The sequence below is a fragment of the Astatotilapia calliptera genome, chromosome 15 (assembly GCF_900246225.1).
Source record: "Astatotilapia calliptera chromosome 15, fAstCal1.2, whole genome shotgun sequence".
Taxonomy (NCBI): domain Eukaryota; kingdom Metazoa; phylum Chordata; class Actinopteri; order Cichliformes; family Cichlidae; genus Astatotilapia; species Astatotilapia calliptera.
Window position 1 is genome coordinate 16,350,240 of NC_039316.1, and position 15,095 is coordinate 16,365,334.

Genomic DNA, 15,095 nt, shown 5'->3' on the forward strand with positions numbered 1-15,095 from the left:
TATGAACTTCTAACTCCTGCGATTCAATCGCACAGTTTGAGCAGGAGCTGAATAAAACAACTGAAAAAATCGCACACGGTATGCCCAGCTTAAGCAGTACCTTCATGATTGGTTTAGGCCATGATATGGGTATAATGTTGTCTGCTGTGGGCCACACAGAGACTTTCAGAGTTGCTAAGACTTTTTTTTTTTTTTTTACTCGAATGGCTGGTCACACTGATGCAACCTAGGATTTGTTTTTAGAAAATGTAAAAAAAAAAAATGTTTAAAAACAAATGTAAGAGAAGAACTTGGGATCCTGAGTGTGTGAGAACAGAGAAGGATCAGCTTTATTTCAGATTTTAGAGATAAACTTTTTCAGTTTGTGATGATTCTGTTCTCTTTGTGATTACAGAAGCTGCCCTTAGATTGAGACCTCAGCATCACCCAGTGGCAACAGACAAATCATCCTATATCTTCATTCTTTGTAGCAACTCCAAAACTGATCAAAAGAGTACAACGGTTATAGTACCACATGATGTGCTGTCAGTAAAAGCTGCAGCTGTTTGTAGATAAAGTTAAAGACAAAAAGTCAAAAGGATTAATCACCCATGTAACTGTGTCACCATATATCATGTATGTTGAACTAAAAGCTTCTGATCTGGAATTCTTTTACTGTTTTTGCCAATAGTGTGTTATTTACCATAAAGTAATCCGGAGTCATTAATACCAGAGAGAGCATAATATATATTTAAATATTTAACTTTCTTCAGGACTGAATATAATATCTTTAGGTAAAAGTCTAGAGCCTTCTGGGATTATCTGAGTACTTCTAACAATACACAAAGCAATGGTCTCCATCACAGTGTTCATGAAATGCTTGGTTTATCCGTCTTCTGAGGCGGGCCCAAGATGGAGTTCTGAAAAATGAAAAGAAAAAATTACACATCTTTTCTATAGTAATTGCTTTGAAGCACACACAGATGTCACACAGTAGAACTTTGTATTTATCTTTTATATTGGTTTAATTTTGAATTTAGTGTTTATTTGCGAGTGTAGTTTTAATTTCATGATTTTATTCTAATGTTTGTATTGCATGGTTTTTAGTGTTTTATTTGACTTTTTTTTTTTAATCCACTGTGGATTGGCTGACATGGAACAATTAGCTGATAGGGATCACCTGCTGAGGTATGGGTGTATCCAGAGGTGGCCTTTCAGCTGTTTAAAGACCTATTAAAAGCAGGCTAGCTGAGCACAAGAGAGAGGCTCCAGACATGCAGAGGAACACAAGAAGGCCATGACGGACTCCAGTGCAGAATGCGAGCTGGGCTGGGATGTGATGGGCTCAGGTGGGGGACAGGAGACTCCTTCTCGTCTGTCTGGGACGAGGCTGGCGTGGACCCCGCTCTGGAGAAAAAATTTCTGGCCTGCTGGTGGACCCATAATGAACATTCATCTGGGGTTGCGGGACAATTACATCAGGGGATTTTAGTGCATGTAAAAAAAAACATTTTTATGGGTTTTAGAATTGTTTTATCTAGTCTCCGTGGGAATTTTAGCATATGGAGAACATTTTATTGTATACTTTTTTTTTATTATTTTGGTTGTTTTATTTCTACTGTCCGCCTCGGGGAATAAACTGTTGTTGATCAGACCTGCTTCATCTTTGTGCCCTTGGTGTCTGACTCGCTCGCTCCCCCCTTGTATCTAAAGAACCAATTCTGGCACGACAACTTTAGTGTCTACATTACACACAAACACACACACACACACTTTTTGGTTTAAAAAAATTGTGGAAATGACCTATATGTGAGAAACATAGATAACAGAAATGCAGATTTTTTTTTTAATTTTTAAAATTTTTACAAATCAAAATAATTAAAAGTATAATTTTCCCATGCAATTACTAACTTAGCCATCTCCTGGGGTCTGGGCTTGTCCTTCCCAGCGCTCATGAGGCTGCTTTTGCTGCACTGCGGTATGAGGTGTGCAGAACACTTTGTGCTAACCTGTTGATGGGATCTTGTGCCGCTACTACATCACTGGCCTCCAACTCCTAAAGAGACACCGGTATCCCTAAATTTAGCAGATATTAACTGCAGGCTAGCTTGCTACAACAAATAGGCTAATGTTAGCATTTTACCACAACTTCACCAGATGTAGCTAAGAAAACTAAACTTATGTCCAGTCCAGTGGAATAGCAAGGAAAGATGAAGGAAAATGATGACATACCTGCGGTTTAGAGGCTCCACCTGAAATTGAAGCAGCCATTGAAAGAAACAAGTACTAGTGGTCTCTATGATGTATACAATGCATGCTGGTCAGAATCCCTGCCCCTCAAGCGCGCACCCAGACACCAAAACAGTGCCAGCAAATTGAAACTGAAAAAAATGGATTGAAACTAAAAAAAATAAATAAACTATAAGCAAAAACAAAAAATACAATGTACAGCTTATATGTCAGTTACAGTTGTAATTGTTTTTCACTATCATTTTTTTCCCCACTTCCAGCACAAGATTTTTCAGTACATTTATTTCAGTTACCATATTTTTTTTTTCAGTTTCATTTTAAGGGGGCTAGCTCCGTATCTCTCAGTTAGTCATTCATGCTGTGGGCTGCTTCACTGTCTTGCTCTGCAGTTGGTCCTATTCCTCTCTGAAGGATCAGCAAAGCAGCTAGTGGTGATTTAAAAACTTTGGGTTTAACCACATCTGGTTTAGTTTAATAATAATCTTGGTAATGTATTATTTTACATTGGCCACCTTTTTTGTTGTAAATTTCAGTCCATTGTGGTGTGAATTTGTGAACATCAGTGTGTCAGCAGGCAAGTGTAAATATTGATATGAATGAACTGAATGTGTAAGAATGTAATCTGCAGAAACACTGTTTGAGCGTAAGTGGATCTCTTTCTTTTGACGGCTTCATCATCCAATGAATGGGTGAGGAGCAGATTCAGAGTAAAAGAGAGGAAGTAGGCAGATGTAGAGGGAGATCTAGGAATCGAGCACAGGAATAAAAGGACAGCGAGACAGAGAGGAGGATGTGGAGATGGGGACGAAAGAAAGAGGACAAGCTGTCTGCTGCTGATGGGATCCTCCTCTGCCGCCTGTTTTGCAGTCTGGTTGCTTAGCAACTGCAGTGGCCTAAAATAACCTGCCAGGGGACAGAAATAGACCAAAGATATTTGGACAGATAGTCTACTCTGTGTGCATGTGTGTGTGTGTCGTGAAGTGGTTTTTTTTAGCTCATTTGATTCATATATGACTTGAATCAATTGAGCAGCTTTGGGTTTGTTATGGTTAAACTACAGTGGTTTGAAGATGGACTATACTCCGGCTGTATATTTATATCTGCTGTAGTGATGTTTTAAATTAATAATAATAATAATAACTTTATTTATAAAGCGCTTTCAAACAAAGTGCTGTACAACTATTTGAAACTAAAAAGGTAAAAATTGTAAAAATATTATTATTTCATATTTTTATTTCAGCTTTTTATAGTTTTGTACAGTAATTGGCCCTTTGTTGTGGCACAGATAACTGAAAAATCTATTGGTTGTTTGTCTCAGATTTTTATTGCAATTTTCAACTTTTAATCACTGCATCTGATGTTTTGCAGTCAAGTTATGGTTAACAGCCTTAAAGTAGTAAGCATGCTGCAGAAGCCTTGAAACAGATACTTCATTCTAAATTGTCATAAAACAGTTCAGTTGAAGGAAATCACTTTATCTCCTTTTTACATAAAATTACTTAAAACACAATTCATTATATATAAATATTTTTAAAATATCTGTCAGAGATAAAGGTTGCTGTATAGGGACAATGTCTTTGTTGCTTAAAGGTTAACAAAGGGATGTATGTACCAGTCACAAATTGAAATGGAATGCCTTTTACAATGAGAATATTTGCTCACCCTTCTGCAAACTCATATTTTCTCTCCCTGCTGAAGAAATGATCCAGTTTAACCTTTGCCTTTGCTTAAGATTTCAGGTTTCAGGACCACCTTTTCATGGCAAGAGAATTAATGTTTTCTTAGAGGAGCCATTACTGTTAGGAACCTTAGGGAAATAACACATATCATCAGCTATGTAGCTGCCTAACAATCTCACTGGTTAAACATTTTTTTAAAGCACACCACATACTTGAGTCCATTTTTGAGTGTGTGTTTCTCCGACCGTATGTCACGACAAAGGCATATGGACAACACATCAGGCACGCTGGTGCAAAGCCATTACCCAGTGCTCTAACTGGTTGCTAAGCCGATTGTCAGGGAAGTGACATCAGAATGTTTAGTCAGCACTGGAGGCAGTTGCTGAGCAGTTTCTGCACCTTAGCAACCACTCCAGTGTCCCTGTAACACTACGTCCTGCAGAGAAGAGCGAGGGGTAAAAAAAACAAGCATGACAGCAGGAAGTACATGGTGCAGCAGTAAAGATGATATACATTATTGCAACAGGATGTCTATTTTTTCCTCATTGAGACAATCTACTGCCATGAAACATTAAAAAAGTCACAATACCATTAAACAAATGTGAACACTTTGAGGTATAAGAAGGATTGACATATTACAAGTATTTTTCTTCTTTATTATCCAAATTTGACATCTAGTAATACTGTCTCTTTTTGTAGTCATATAACGTTTTCTGAGTGGTAAATGTGGAACCCATAGTATATTTCATTACAAAATGTAAACAATTAACTTTGCACGAACTTTGTGGGGCTTATTGATGTTGATGATGATCAATATTTCTTTGTGAATTTTGTTTTTATTTTAATGCAGTTTAAAAAATTGTTTCACGTTCAGTTTTAAAATCCGTTTTGGAAAAGTTATTTTTACATCTAATTTAAGTTTGTAGTAACTTTAACACAGTTGGACCAAAATATTTAAACTCATGGAATTTCAAGATTCCATAAAGTCTAAAGTGGGGTTAGTTAGTAATGTAATTTTTTTTAAATTGACTTCTACATCATAATTTTGGAGTTCACAATTTTGGAGTAAAACTGAAATTAAGAAACTCTGTTATTAAAGTTTGTTTTTAAATGTGATTGATTATTGTATATATGATATTGTATCTGTTTTCCAGGAAAATATTTTAAATTTTCGAAGGAAAATTACTCAGCCCTGAACTGAATAAAGAGCTATTTATTTAGTGAGGGAAAAAAAGAACATTTAAACCCTAAGGAACTATTATCTTAACCTACTGAGAAAGCAGTGAACACATTTGTTATAATCTTAGTTTTTTCTGTCTTATCTTAAACAAGCTTTGAACAAGTTGGGCAAACCTCTGATTAAAAACGAATTTGCCCCTAACTGATACATTTAAAGCTCCTTGCTCTGCTTCAGCAGCACAAGAGACTAATGTTTCTCTGTGGTATCAGTGACATTTATTTAATTTCCGCCCGAGGCAGCGATGTGTATAAAGAGTGCTTGGATATAAATAAAAAAAAACCTGTAATGAGAATCTCTTCAGCAGGGAGATCGCAGCCTTCTAGCTAAAGTAAAACACCCTTAAACCTAAAAGCATAATTTGGATGAAACCACATTAAAGTTGGAGCAGGTGCATCTTATTTTGTTTGGCTCTCTCATATGTCTTCTTGGGTTCATTGAAAACTTTGGTGCAACCTCTGCTTCTGAGCAAGTCACACTTTGCATTGGGATCATGTAAGAAAAGAGAACGACTCCATTATTGTCCAAAAGGTTATCAAATACCTCCAAAAATGCAGGGAGGCAGGGAAGGAAGGGAATCCAAACACAACACTCCCAGCTGCCCAGGAGAGATAGAAACAGGTGAGGGTCCAATTATAATCTTTTAATGGGTGATACGAGTTTGTATAATCAATGTAAGAAAATAAGAACAAACAGGAGAACTATGGTCACAGCCAAATGTCTGATTTGGGGGATTTCTCTCTAACTATTATACAGTCTTTACCTTACTATATAAAGCACCTTTATGAGACCATTGTTATCAATTGGCACTATATAAATAAAGTTTAACTTAAAATAAAACTAAAAGAAACTCCTAACAGAGCTATATTTAGAAACAAACTGGTTTTTAAAATAATAATAATAATGATTCAAACTGAATTTGAAAGTTCGCTCACTTACAAACATATGAACAGTATCTAGTTTACCTGGTAGGTTCATTTTAATGGAAAGGGATATAATATCAACAAAAAAATCCAGAAAAAACACATTTCATAAAAGTTATACATTGATTTACACTGAGTGAGTACAGGGAGTGCAGAATTATTAGGCAAGTTGCATTTTTGAGGAATAATTTTATTATTGAACAACAACCATGTTCTCAATGAACCCAAAAAACTCAATATCAAAGCTGAATGTTTTTGGAAGTAGCTTTTAGTTTGTTTTTAGTTTTAGCTATTTTAGGGGGATATCTGTGTGTGCAGGTGACTATTACTGTGCATAATTATTAGGCAACTTAACAAAAAACAAATATATACCCATTTCAATTATTTATTTTTACCAGTGAAACCAATATAACATCTCCACATTCACAAATATACATTTCTGACATTCAAAAACAAAACAAAAACAAATCAGCGACCAATATAGCCACCTTTCTTTGCAAGGACACTCAAAAGCCTGCCATCCATGGATTCTGTCAGTGTTTTGATCTGTTCACCATCAACATTGCGTGCAGCAGCAACCACAGCCTCCCAGACACTGTTCAGAGAGGTGTACTGTTTTCCCTCCTTGTAAATCTCACATTTGATGATGGACCACAGGTTCTCAATGGGGTTCAGATCAGGTGAACAAGGTGGCCATGTCATTAGTTTTTCTTCTTTTATACCCTTTCTTGCCAGCCACGCTGTGGAGTACTTGGACGCGTGTGATGGAGCATTGTCCTGCATGAAAATCATGTTTTTCTTGAAGGATGCAGACTTCTTCCTGTACCACTGCTTGAAGAAGGTGTCTTCCAGAAACTGGCAGTAGGACTGGGAGTTGAGCTTGACTCCATCCTCAACCCGAAAAGGCCCCACAAGCTCATCTTTGATGATACCAGCCCAAACCAGTACTCCACCTCCACCTTGCTGGCGTCTGAGTCGGACTGGAGCTCTCTGCCCTTTACCAATCCAGCCACGGGCCCATCCATCTGGCCCATCAAGACTCACTCTCATTTCATCAGTCCATAAAACCTTAGAAAAACCAGTCTTGAGATATTTCTTGGCCCAGTATTGACGTTTCAGCTTGTGTGTCTTGTTCAGTGGTGGTCGTCTTTCAGCCTTTCTTACCTTGGCCATGTCTCTGAGTATTGCACACCTTGTGCTTTTGGGCACTCCAGTGATGTTGCAGCTCTGAAATATGGCCAAACTGGTGGCAAGTGGCATCTTGGCAGCTGCACGCTTGACTTTTCTCAGTTCATGGGCAGTTATTTTGCGCCTTGGTTTTTCCACACGCTTCTTGCGACCCTGTTGACTATTTTGAATGAAACGCTTGATTGTTTGATGATCACGCTTCAGAAGCTTTGCAATTTTGAGACTGCTGCATCCCTCTGCAAGATATCTCACTATTTTTGACTTTTCTGAGCCTGTCAAGTCCTTCTTTTGACCCATTTTGCCAAAGGAAAGGACGTTGCCTAATAATTATGCACACCTGATATAGGGTGTTGATGTCACTAGACCACACCCCTTCTCATTACAGAGATGCACATCACCTAATATGCTTAATTGGTAGTAGGCTTTCGAGCCTACACAGCTTGGAGTAAGACAGCATGCATGAAGAGGATGATGTGGACAAAATACTCATTTGCCTAATAATTCTGCACTCCCTGTATTTGATACTCTACAACCCAGCCAGAATTCTGGCACGTAAATTACAGTCAATTACAGATAGTCCTAATCTGAAATTGTTATGTTTATAAAGTCCACATGCTTACAGAATCAGATTCTTCCACTCGTCCATTCTCTACTCGACCCACTGTGTTGGGAGGAAGAAAAATGACCTAAAGAACACCATCCCCAGAATCAAGCATGGATGTGGCTGTTTTTTCTGCTAAAGGTATAGGATAACTTAATCAAAGTGAGGGACCAGTGAGAAGCTCCTTCTCTCAACCAGAACGCTAAAGATAGGTCATGAATGGGTTCATTTCTTTGTGAGTAAGCACATTTACAAATTCAGCAGGGAATAAAATAATTATTTACCCCCACTGTAAGGTGCTCCACCAAAAACTTTCTTGTGATTGCTTTTCTTGCTTGCCCGCAGTTTGCATGGGTGATGTTGACTTGTCTGCAAACTTCTCACCAAGCAGTAGTGCAACTGTAAAAGAACCAACTGCCTTCAAAGTAAAATTGTTGCCTTTTGAACACTCCCAGATACATACGAGATAGAAACATGGGTGATATGTTTGAAATGTTTGCTAGAGTGGTGAGGTAGAAATTTCCCTTTGAAAGCAAACATTCTCCATCTCGGATTTGAGTTGCACTTTTCCAATTTAGTAGTTAGCTAATGTTTGCAGACAAGTCTGCATCTTCCATAGCAATCTGCTAGTAACCAAAGCAATCACAAGGTTTTTGATGCAGTGCCCTCTTTGTGACTGATTTCCCTTAGCCATGGCAAGCAGCCGCCAGCAATCAGTCCTGTAATACACATTTTTCCCTACTCTCAGAAAAATTATGGTTCTGAAATGGTTCTTCAGATGTCTGGTTCTTTAAAGAACCATTGTTTGAAAGGTTCGTTGTGGCACCAAATAAGGTTCTTCTATGGCATCAGTCTAAAGAACCACTTTTGGTTCCAGTTGGCACCTTTATTTTTCTGAGTGTAGTGGCCAGAGGTTGCAAGGGTCTTTTGGCCTGTGTGATTAAAGCCTAACCAAACCAAAACCATTTAGTTGGACCTCTCGAACATCTCTTCCTGGGCAGTTTCCCATAATGATATTTTACACAGGGAAAGACCCAAATTCAGGAAAAATGCAGAGTAGAGATAAAGACACACAGTCTGAATCTTTAATCCAGAAACAGGCAGTGAGGCAAACCGTCCAGTAGCAGCAGGCAAAGACAGACAAAGACTGTGAAGCAGTTCAAAGCATTATACACAAAAGGATCAGTAGGCAACAAAAGCTGGAAAACAGTGAGTTATACTAGAAAAATGAGGAACATGCCTTGAAAGTTTGACTGGGAAAAGCACAAGACAACTCCTCTGGCCATTGAGGAGTAAAAAAGCGGTTAAAAAAGGAGGTATATTCACTTAGGAGACTAATGGGAGACAGGTGTGGCAGACTAAACACAGGTAACACTAATGAGATAAACAAAGCTGTTATTTCCCCATCACATTCAGCATGTTTAATTTATAGAATCTGTAAATACCTGTTATAGTAATACTGTCAAACAACAGACTCCAAGCAAACGCAGTTCACTGGACCTATATCCAGTCTAAAAGAATCCAGATGTGACAATCCACATAACAGTTTCACCATGTATCTCATCATAAAATTGGCTTCTTTCACTTGTTTTACTGATTTAGTCGTGGCAAATAGCCTCATAAAGTTTAAGTGCCTCAGCAGTCCCCGATGTTGTCTCATTTATCTCGATTAACAGAAACATTACATTTGTGGTTTCCTATTTTAAAGAAACTTCACGACATTTAGAAGTTAATGTGTGCTTTATTGTGACATAATTATTTTGTAATTTCAGCGCTGAATGTGTTGCATGTCTCCATCTGTTTTTCATTTATCACAGCAGAGTTTCGCTGTCCATAGCCTGAGGTGTCTTTTTGTCCTCTCGGAGCACGCTGCATGACTGTTTCACACTTTCGTGTATCACAATTTTGAATCATTGGGATTTTTTGAAGTTGCAATTCATACCAAGTTAAATTGCATACCTAAGTCCGAGGAAAGCCACTGTTGTCACACCACTGAGCTGCCAACATTTTCACCATAAGGACATTGTAGAAGTGTTGTTTAGTGTAATATAAAAAAAGAGAAATTAATGTGGACAAATTTCATTTCAGCTCATCGTCACACAGAGCACTGTGGTGTCCTTTAACACCCAGCACACACAGGTGCAGCAAGCTATTTTTATTCCCTATATTTTTGTAAATTACACCATTGCTAGTCTACCAACAGCCTAAATTAATTGATTTTGGTTCAGATAAAGGCGCCTACACGCTTTGGGATTTTTGCATTGTTTTCTGCAAGAAACACAGTGTGAAATTGATCTAATGAACTTGTGTAGGACATCAATTTCGATGCCTGTAGACTATACAGTGACAGTATGTGCTGAACTGGGGCAAAGGTACATCACTGTTCAATGCTACGACCTCCGAGCTGGGTCATAATAACAGTTGGGGGACACATACAAACAAGGCTTCAGCTGTTGAAACCTCTTTATTGTTGAAATCACAAATATTTTGTATTTCCACCCTTGAGGATATTTGAAAGTGCATGGGATTTTTCCCAACCAGTCTACATGTGTTTTGTGGACTTTGACCACATCTCTTGGGGTGTCCTGTTTGGGAGTGGAATATCAGTCCCATTGTTACGAGGGAATAAATCTCAGTATAACTGTAGTTAGAGCTCTGTTTGAATTGCTGGGAATAAGTCAGACTCTTTCCTGTTGGGCTTTGGACTCCTCTAGAGCTGCCTTTTGTCACTGTTTCTGTTCATAATTTTTATGGACAGATATTTTAGGTGCAGCCAAGTAGTGGGGTGTGCCAGGTTTGATGGGGTCATAGTCATGTCTCTGTATCTTGCAGATGTTGTAGTCCGCCTAGCTTCATTGAGTAAAGACCTTCAGCTTACATCGGGAAGGTTTCGAGTAGGGCTGGGCGATATGACCCAAAATTCATATCTCGATATTTTTTAGCTGGATGGCGATATAAGATATATATCTCGATATTTTTTAAAGCCATAAAGTAAGAACAAAAAGAGAGTTCTTAGTCAAAGCTGTGTCCCAGATGTCACACAGGCACTTTTATTAACATACAGCATAGATGTGCATGAAAAAAACTACTCAAAAATAAATTATGAGTATTTATTAAATAATAATGCTCCATAAATAAACGAAAAATATGTTGTTGTTGTCCATAACAAAAAGCTCACAATTGTGCAGTCAAAATGTAAACTAAAAGACGCTGAGCATAATAACATAGACCGATTTCACAGCTGCTCTGTTCCCAACTTCTACTGCGTGACTGACAGCCTGGAGTTTGAAATCCGCTTCAGGTGCCATTTATGGTCCTTATACACACACAATATGGTAATATTACGTTGAAGCACAGTGCGTATTACTACGCGAGGCTCCTCGGACAATCCATCAAGCGGTGCAGCTCCGTAGCTTACCAAAGTCGTACTAAAACATTTTTTTGACAGATTGCTGAGCGCCGTGTTCCACATAAAATCGGTTCGCGATCATCAAGCAAAACCAGAATTCATACATAAGGTGCGCTGTCAACTTTTGAGAAAATGAAAGGATTTTAGGCTGTGCATCCCCTGTGGGCTGCATGGCGTTAGCGTGGTTAGCTCGTTAGCATGGTTAGCTCGTTAACACGTTGACGCTGTCCAGCCCCACGCACGGAGCGATGTGCAGTAACTCGTTAACGGAGATTTGCCGTGTTCATATTGTCGCTGCCTGCAGGTGAAGCTATGGGGGAGGAGGGGGAGTTGTGTTCAGTGAAAGAGAGGCGAGGCCGAGTAATGTTGCGTAGAGACAAAAGTGGACGAAAGAGAGGCAAACTTATGGCTCCACAACTAATTATAACGTATATATCGATATGAAGGATATGGTCACATCTTATATCTCGTATAAAAATATATCGATATTTTTAAAAAACTCGATATATCGCCCAGCCCTAGTTTCGAGGTTTGTATTGAGTTTCTGGGCAGATAGAGAGACTGACAGGCCTGTTGTCATGTAGATGCTGTACTGGTCTGTTGTGGTCAAAAGAGGCAGCAGCGTGTTAAAGCAAAGGTCTCAGTGAACTTGTGGGTAGTAATCAAAAATTTGAGGTACAGCAGAAAAGAGCTTCCTTTAACAGATGCCTGGGCTCAGTTTTAGAGGTTTTAGGGCTTGGTCATTTTCATATTCAGGGTGCTCCTTCACATCAAAGGGAGCCAGTTGAGATGATTCAGACGTGTGAACACGACACTTACTACATGCCTCCTAGGTGTTTCTAAGATATTCATCTGGGTGGAGAGCCCAGTGCAGATTCAGGGCACGCTAGAGAGATTATGTCTCTTGCCTAGTTTGGTTTCCTCCTGAAAGAGCTCGAGGATATGCCTGGGGAGAGGGAGGTCTCGGCATCTCTGGTTAGACTGGTGCCTCTTGTGAGCTTGATAAAAAGCGGAAAGTGAATGTATAGAAGTTTTATTTCTACATTCTCCCTTTGTGGTTATTTGTTTGTTTTTTCTACCTCTTCATGGCAGTATCTCGGTGAGCAGCTCTTAAAAGAACTACACCTCTGACAGAATATCTTAAATATTTGGAAAAAGTTAACAGAATGACAAAAAATACGACTCAACACACAGTTACATATGGTAAGAATTGCTCAAAAGATTGATTAAATAGTAATGTAACTAAAATAAAGGCTCTCAAAGGGTAAATTCTGGAACAAAACACATCAAAATGCAATGTAAAAAAAAGATAAATATATAACAATAAAGTGGCACTATAAAGAAAAGTTGTTTAATAAATTCAAAAAGCAGAATAAATAAAATTACTTACTAAATGTAGTTAAAAAACAACAAGCACAGTGAATGTTAGATGGCAATAAAGTGGCTTAGTATAACAGCCTTCTGGAGCTCTGTGTCCATGCTTAGATCAATCATGAGCAGGTCTGGTAGTACAACATCCTGTCTGCTTCACAGCTGGAGTTCATGTCTGCAACCATGTAATTTACTGGTTTTCGCTTTCACATTGGGCTCATTTATAGATATAGAACTGCTTTGTTCAATCAGGACATGGTCAAACTTTAAATTCCTTGTTTCAGTAGCGTGTTTATCTCTTTTCCTTTTTCTTTAAAGGGAAAAAAAACATAGAATCTGTGAATAGTGGCTTTTTTAAAACCAGGAAACAACTTAGTTATTAATACTGCTATGGTGCCCTGTGCTCATTACATCCTGTTTTTCAACTTCTGCCCTGAAGAGCTTCTTAGCCACATTGCCCTTAGTCAGTGTTGCTTTAATGCGGTCTTACTGCTGACATCAATTATAACTTCATACAGCCTTCGTTGAGTGTTTGATGTGGGTTCTCTGTAATTTCACAGAGTGAAGATGGTGCAGACCAGGACAGTCCAGAGGAGGGGACACCGGCGAGCCCCCGCAACAAGCGCAGAGTGGGTCGTCCCAGCAGGAAACGCAAACAGCTGCTTCCTGTGAGTACTGTACTTAAAGCCTGATGGTGTTTTGTGCTTTAAACTGCAGAAGAATGATTGATTATCTGTTCACCTATTAAAAAAACTCCCCTCTCTAATCTGCAGAGGTTTGTTAAACATGCATGCACTACTTTCCTTCTTATTCATTCATACCTGCGAGCTTCCGTGCATCAGCTGTAGTCAAATCATATCATACAGAAACACACTGATCTGGAGGCGCATTTACTGCATTAAGTGTCACATTTGAGTGTGTCTGACATAGTAGCTTGTGTGGGTTGCTTTTTTCTGCTTCAGTGTGTTACAGAGAGAGACTTCTTTCTTAATCAGCATCTTTGAAAGGGGGAGTCCCCTACACATTGACTGTTTGCAAATGTAGTCATCGCAGTCCTCCACATGTAATGGCAGTTTAATACACTCATCAATTTCTGGTCAGCATGGCTCCAGCCCCCACATTTTCCATATACCACTTAAAGTCTGGCTGGAACAGGAGTTAGATAATCTCTAGCATCAGTTGAAGTCATAAAAATATGACTTTAGGTTGGTGGATTGCTCAGAAGTGGGCATGACTTGAATGTAAGAAGCACAAACTGACTGATACTGAGCTGTAGAAAAAAGAAGTAGGAGGAGGATAAAGGACTCAACAGTTGTGAGCAAAGTTTTTGCCACCTAAAATCCAAACGCACTCCTCCACCTATGATATCTTTCCCAGCCTCTGCCAAATGCAAGCCAACAGTTATCACTAAGGTTAGTTTAATGTCCCAAATCATATTTTATTGGATCATTGTAAGATGAGTGCTCACATTTTGCAAGAAAAAGACATTATGTTTGGCATTTAAATGATTAGCACTGGGTTTTTTTCATCCATCTATTCATTTTCCTGTGTTTATCCAATTCAGGGCTGGAGCCTGTCCCAGCTTTGGCAGGGCAAGTCCAGGGTGACCTGTCCAAGGTGGGTGCACCCTGGACAGTAACATAGAGTCGCAACTTAACAGCCTGTCTGATGTACTTCTAGCTTAGATATAATGACACTTTGCTGTTTTTCAACAAATATCTAGTTTGTTAGCGCTTCGATGTGGGTATGAAACCAACTCCAATTTCTTCCAAACCTTGTGCTAACTTTGCATTACCTGGTAACCTGTGCTTGTGAGCAGATATAACAGCAGATTTAACTCTCTGCACTTCTACATCCTCCATCTGTCTTCACTGTTCTTGAATGCTTCACCAACCTCTTCCCAACAGTTACCTGGCTAGTTAGCATTACCCAGCATGCCTTTTGGTGATGTCATTTTGCAAATGTGTTATTAGTGATTTTTCCTAATAACACTTACCAGAGTTAGTGTTGGGGCAGTGATTTTTGTCTTACAGTAATAAACTTATAATACATTTAAACCACTTGGAAAGCCTCAGCATGCACTTTATCTGTTCACCAGTAGGGCAGGATTTTAAAATTTTTAATCATGAATGAAATGATGGTACATTTGGTAAGTCAGGCACTAACAGCCACCCAGCCTCATATAATAATGTGACCCTTTATTCAAAATGCAATTTTTGAACTTTTCTCCAGCAAAATATATATATAAAAAACAGGTTAAAATTTTCAGGGAACCAGTGCTTGTTTCTAGTACTTGTTTCAGAAACTATTGTATAAAAACATTTTGGTTTAAGACTGTGACACCTGGAGTGGGTGTAAAATTTATTTAGTCCCAGTTTTTAAACAGAACTTAAATGTGTTTTTCAGGACTGAACATTTAATGTCTTATGAAGTTATGAGGGTTCACAAATACTAGAAA

General features: G+C 38.7%; 1 protein-coding gene across 8 annotated transcripts in view; it reads left to right on the forward strand.

The window, feature by feature from the left end:
* LOC113006752 (DNA (cytosine-5)-methyltransferase 3A-like) overlaps positions 1–15,095 on the forward strand; it is a 94,079-nt gene that overhangs the window by 19,509 nt on the left and 59,475 nt on the right. For 7 of the 8 annotated variants that reach the window (XM_026142909.1, XM_026142910.1, XM_026142905.1 and 4 more), the window contains exon 3: positions 13,198–13,305. In XM_026142909.1, coding sequence (XP_025998694.1) covers positions 13,198–13,305 — 108 coding nt within the window. Of the gene's footprint in view, positions 1–13,197; positions 13,306–14,220; positions 14,255–15,095 lie in introns of those variants that run through there. The other variant, XM_026142913.1, reaches the window with a different exon arrangement.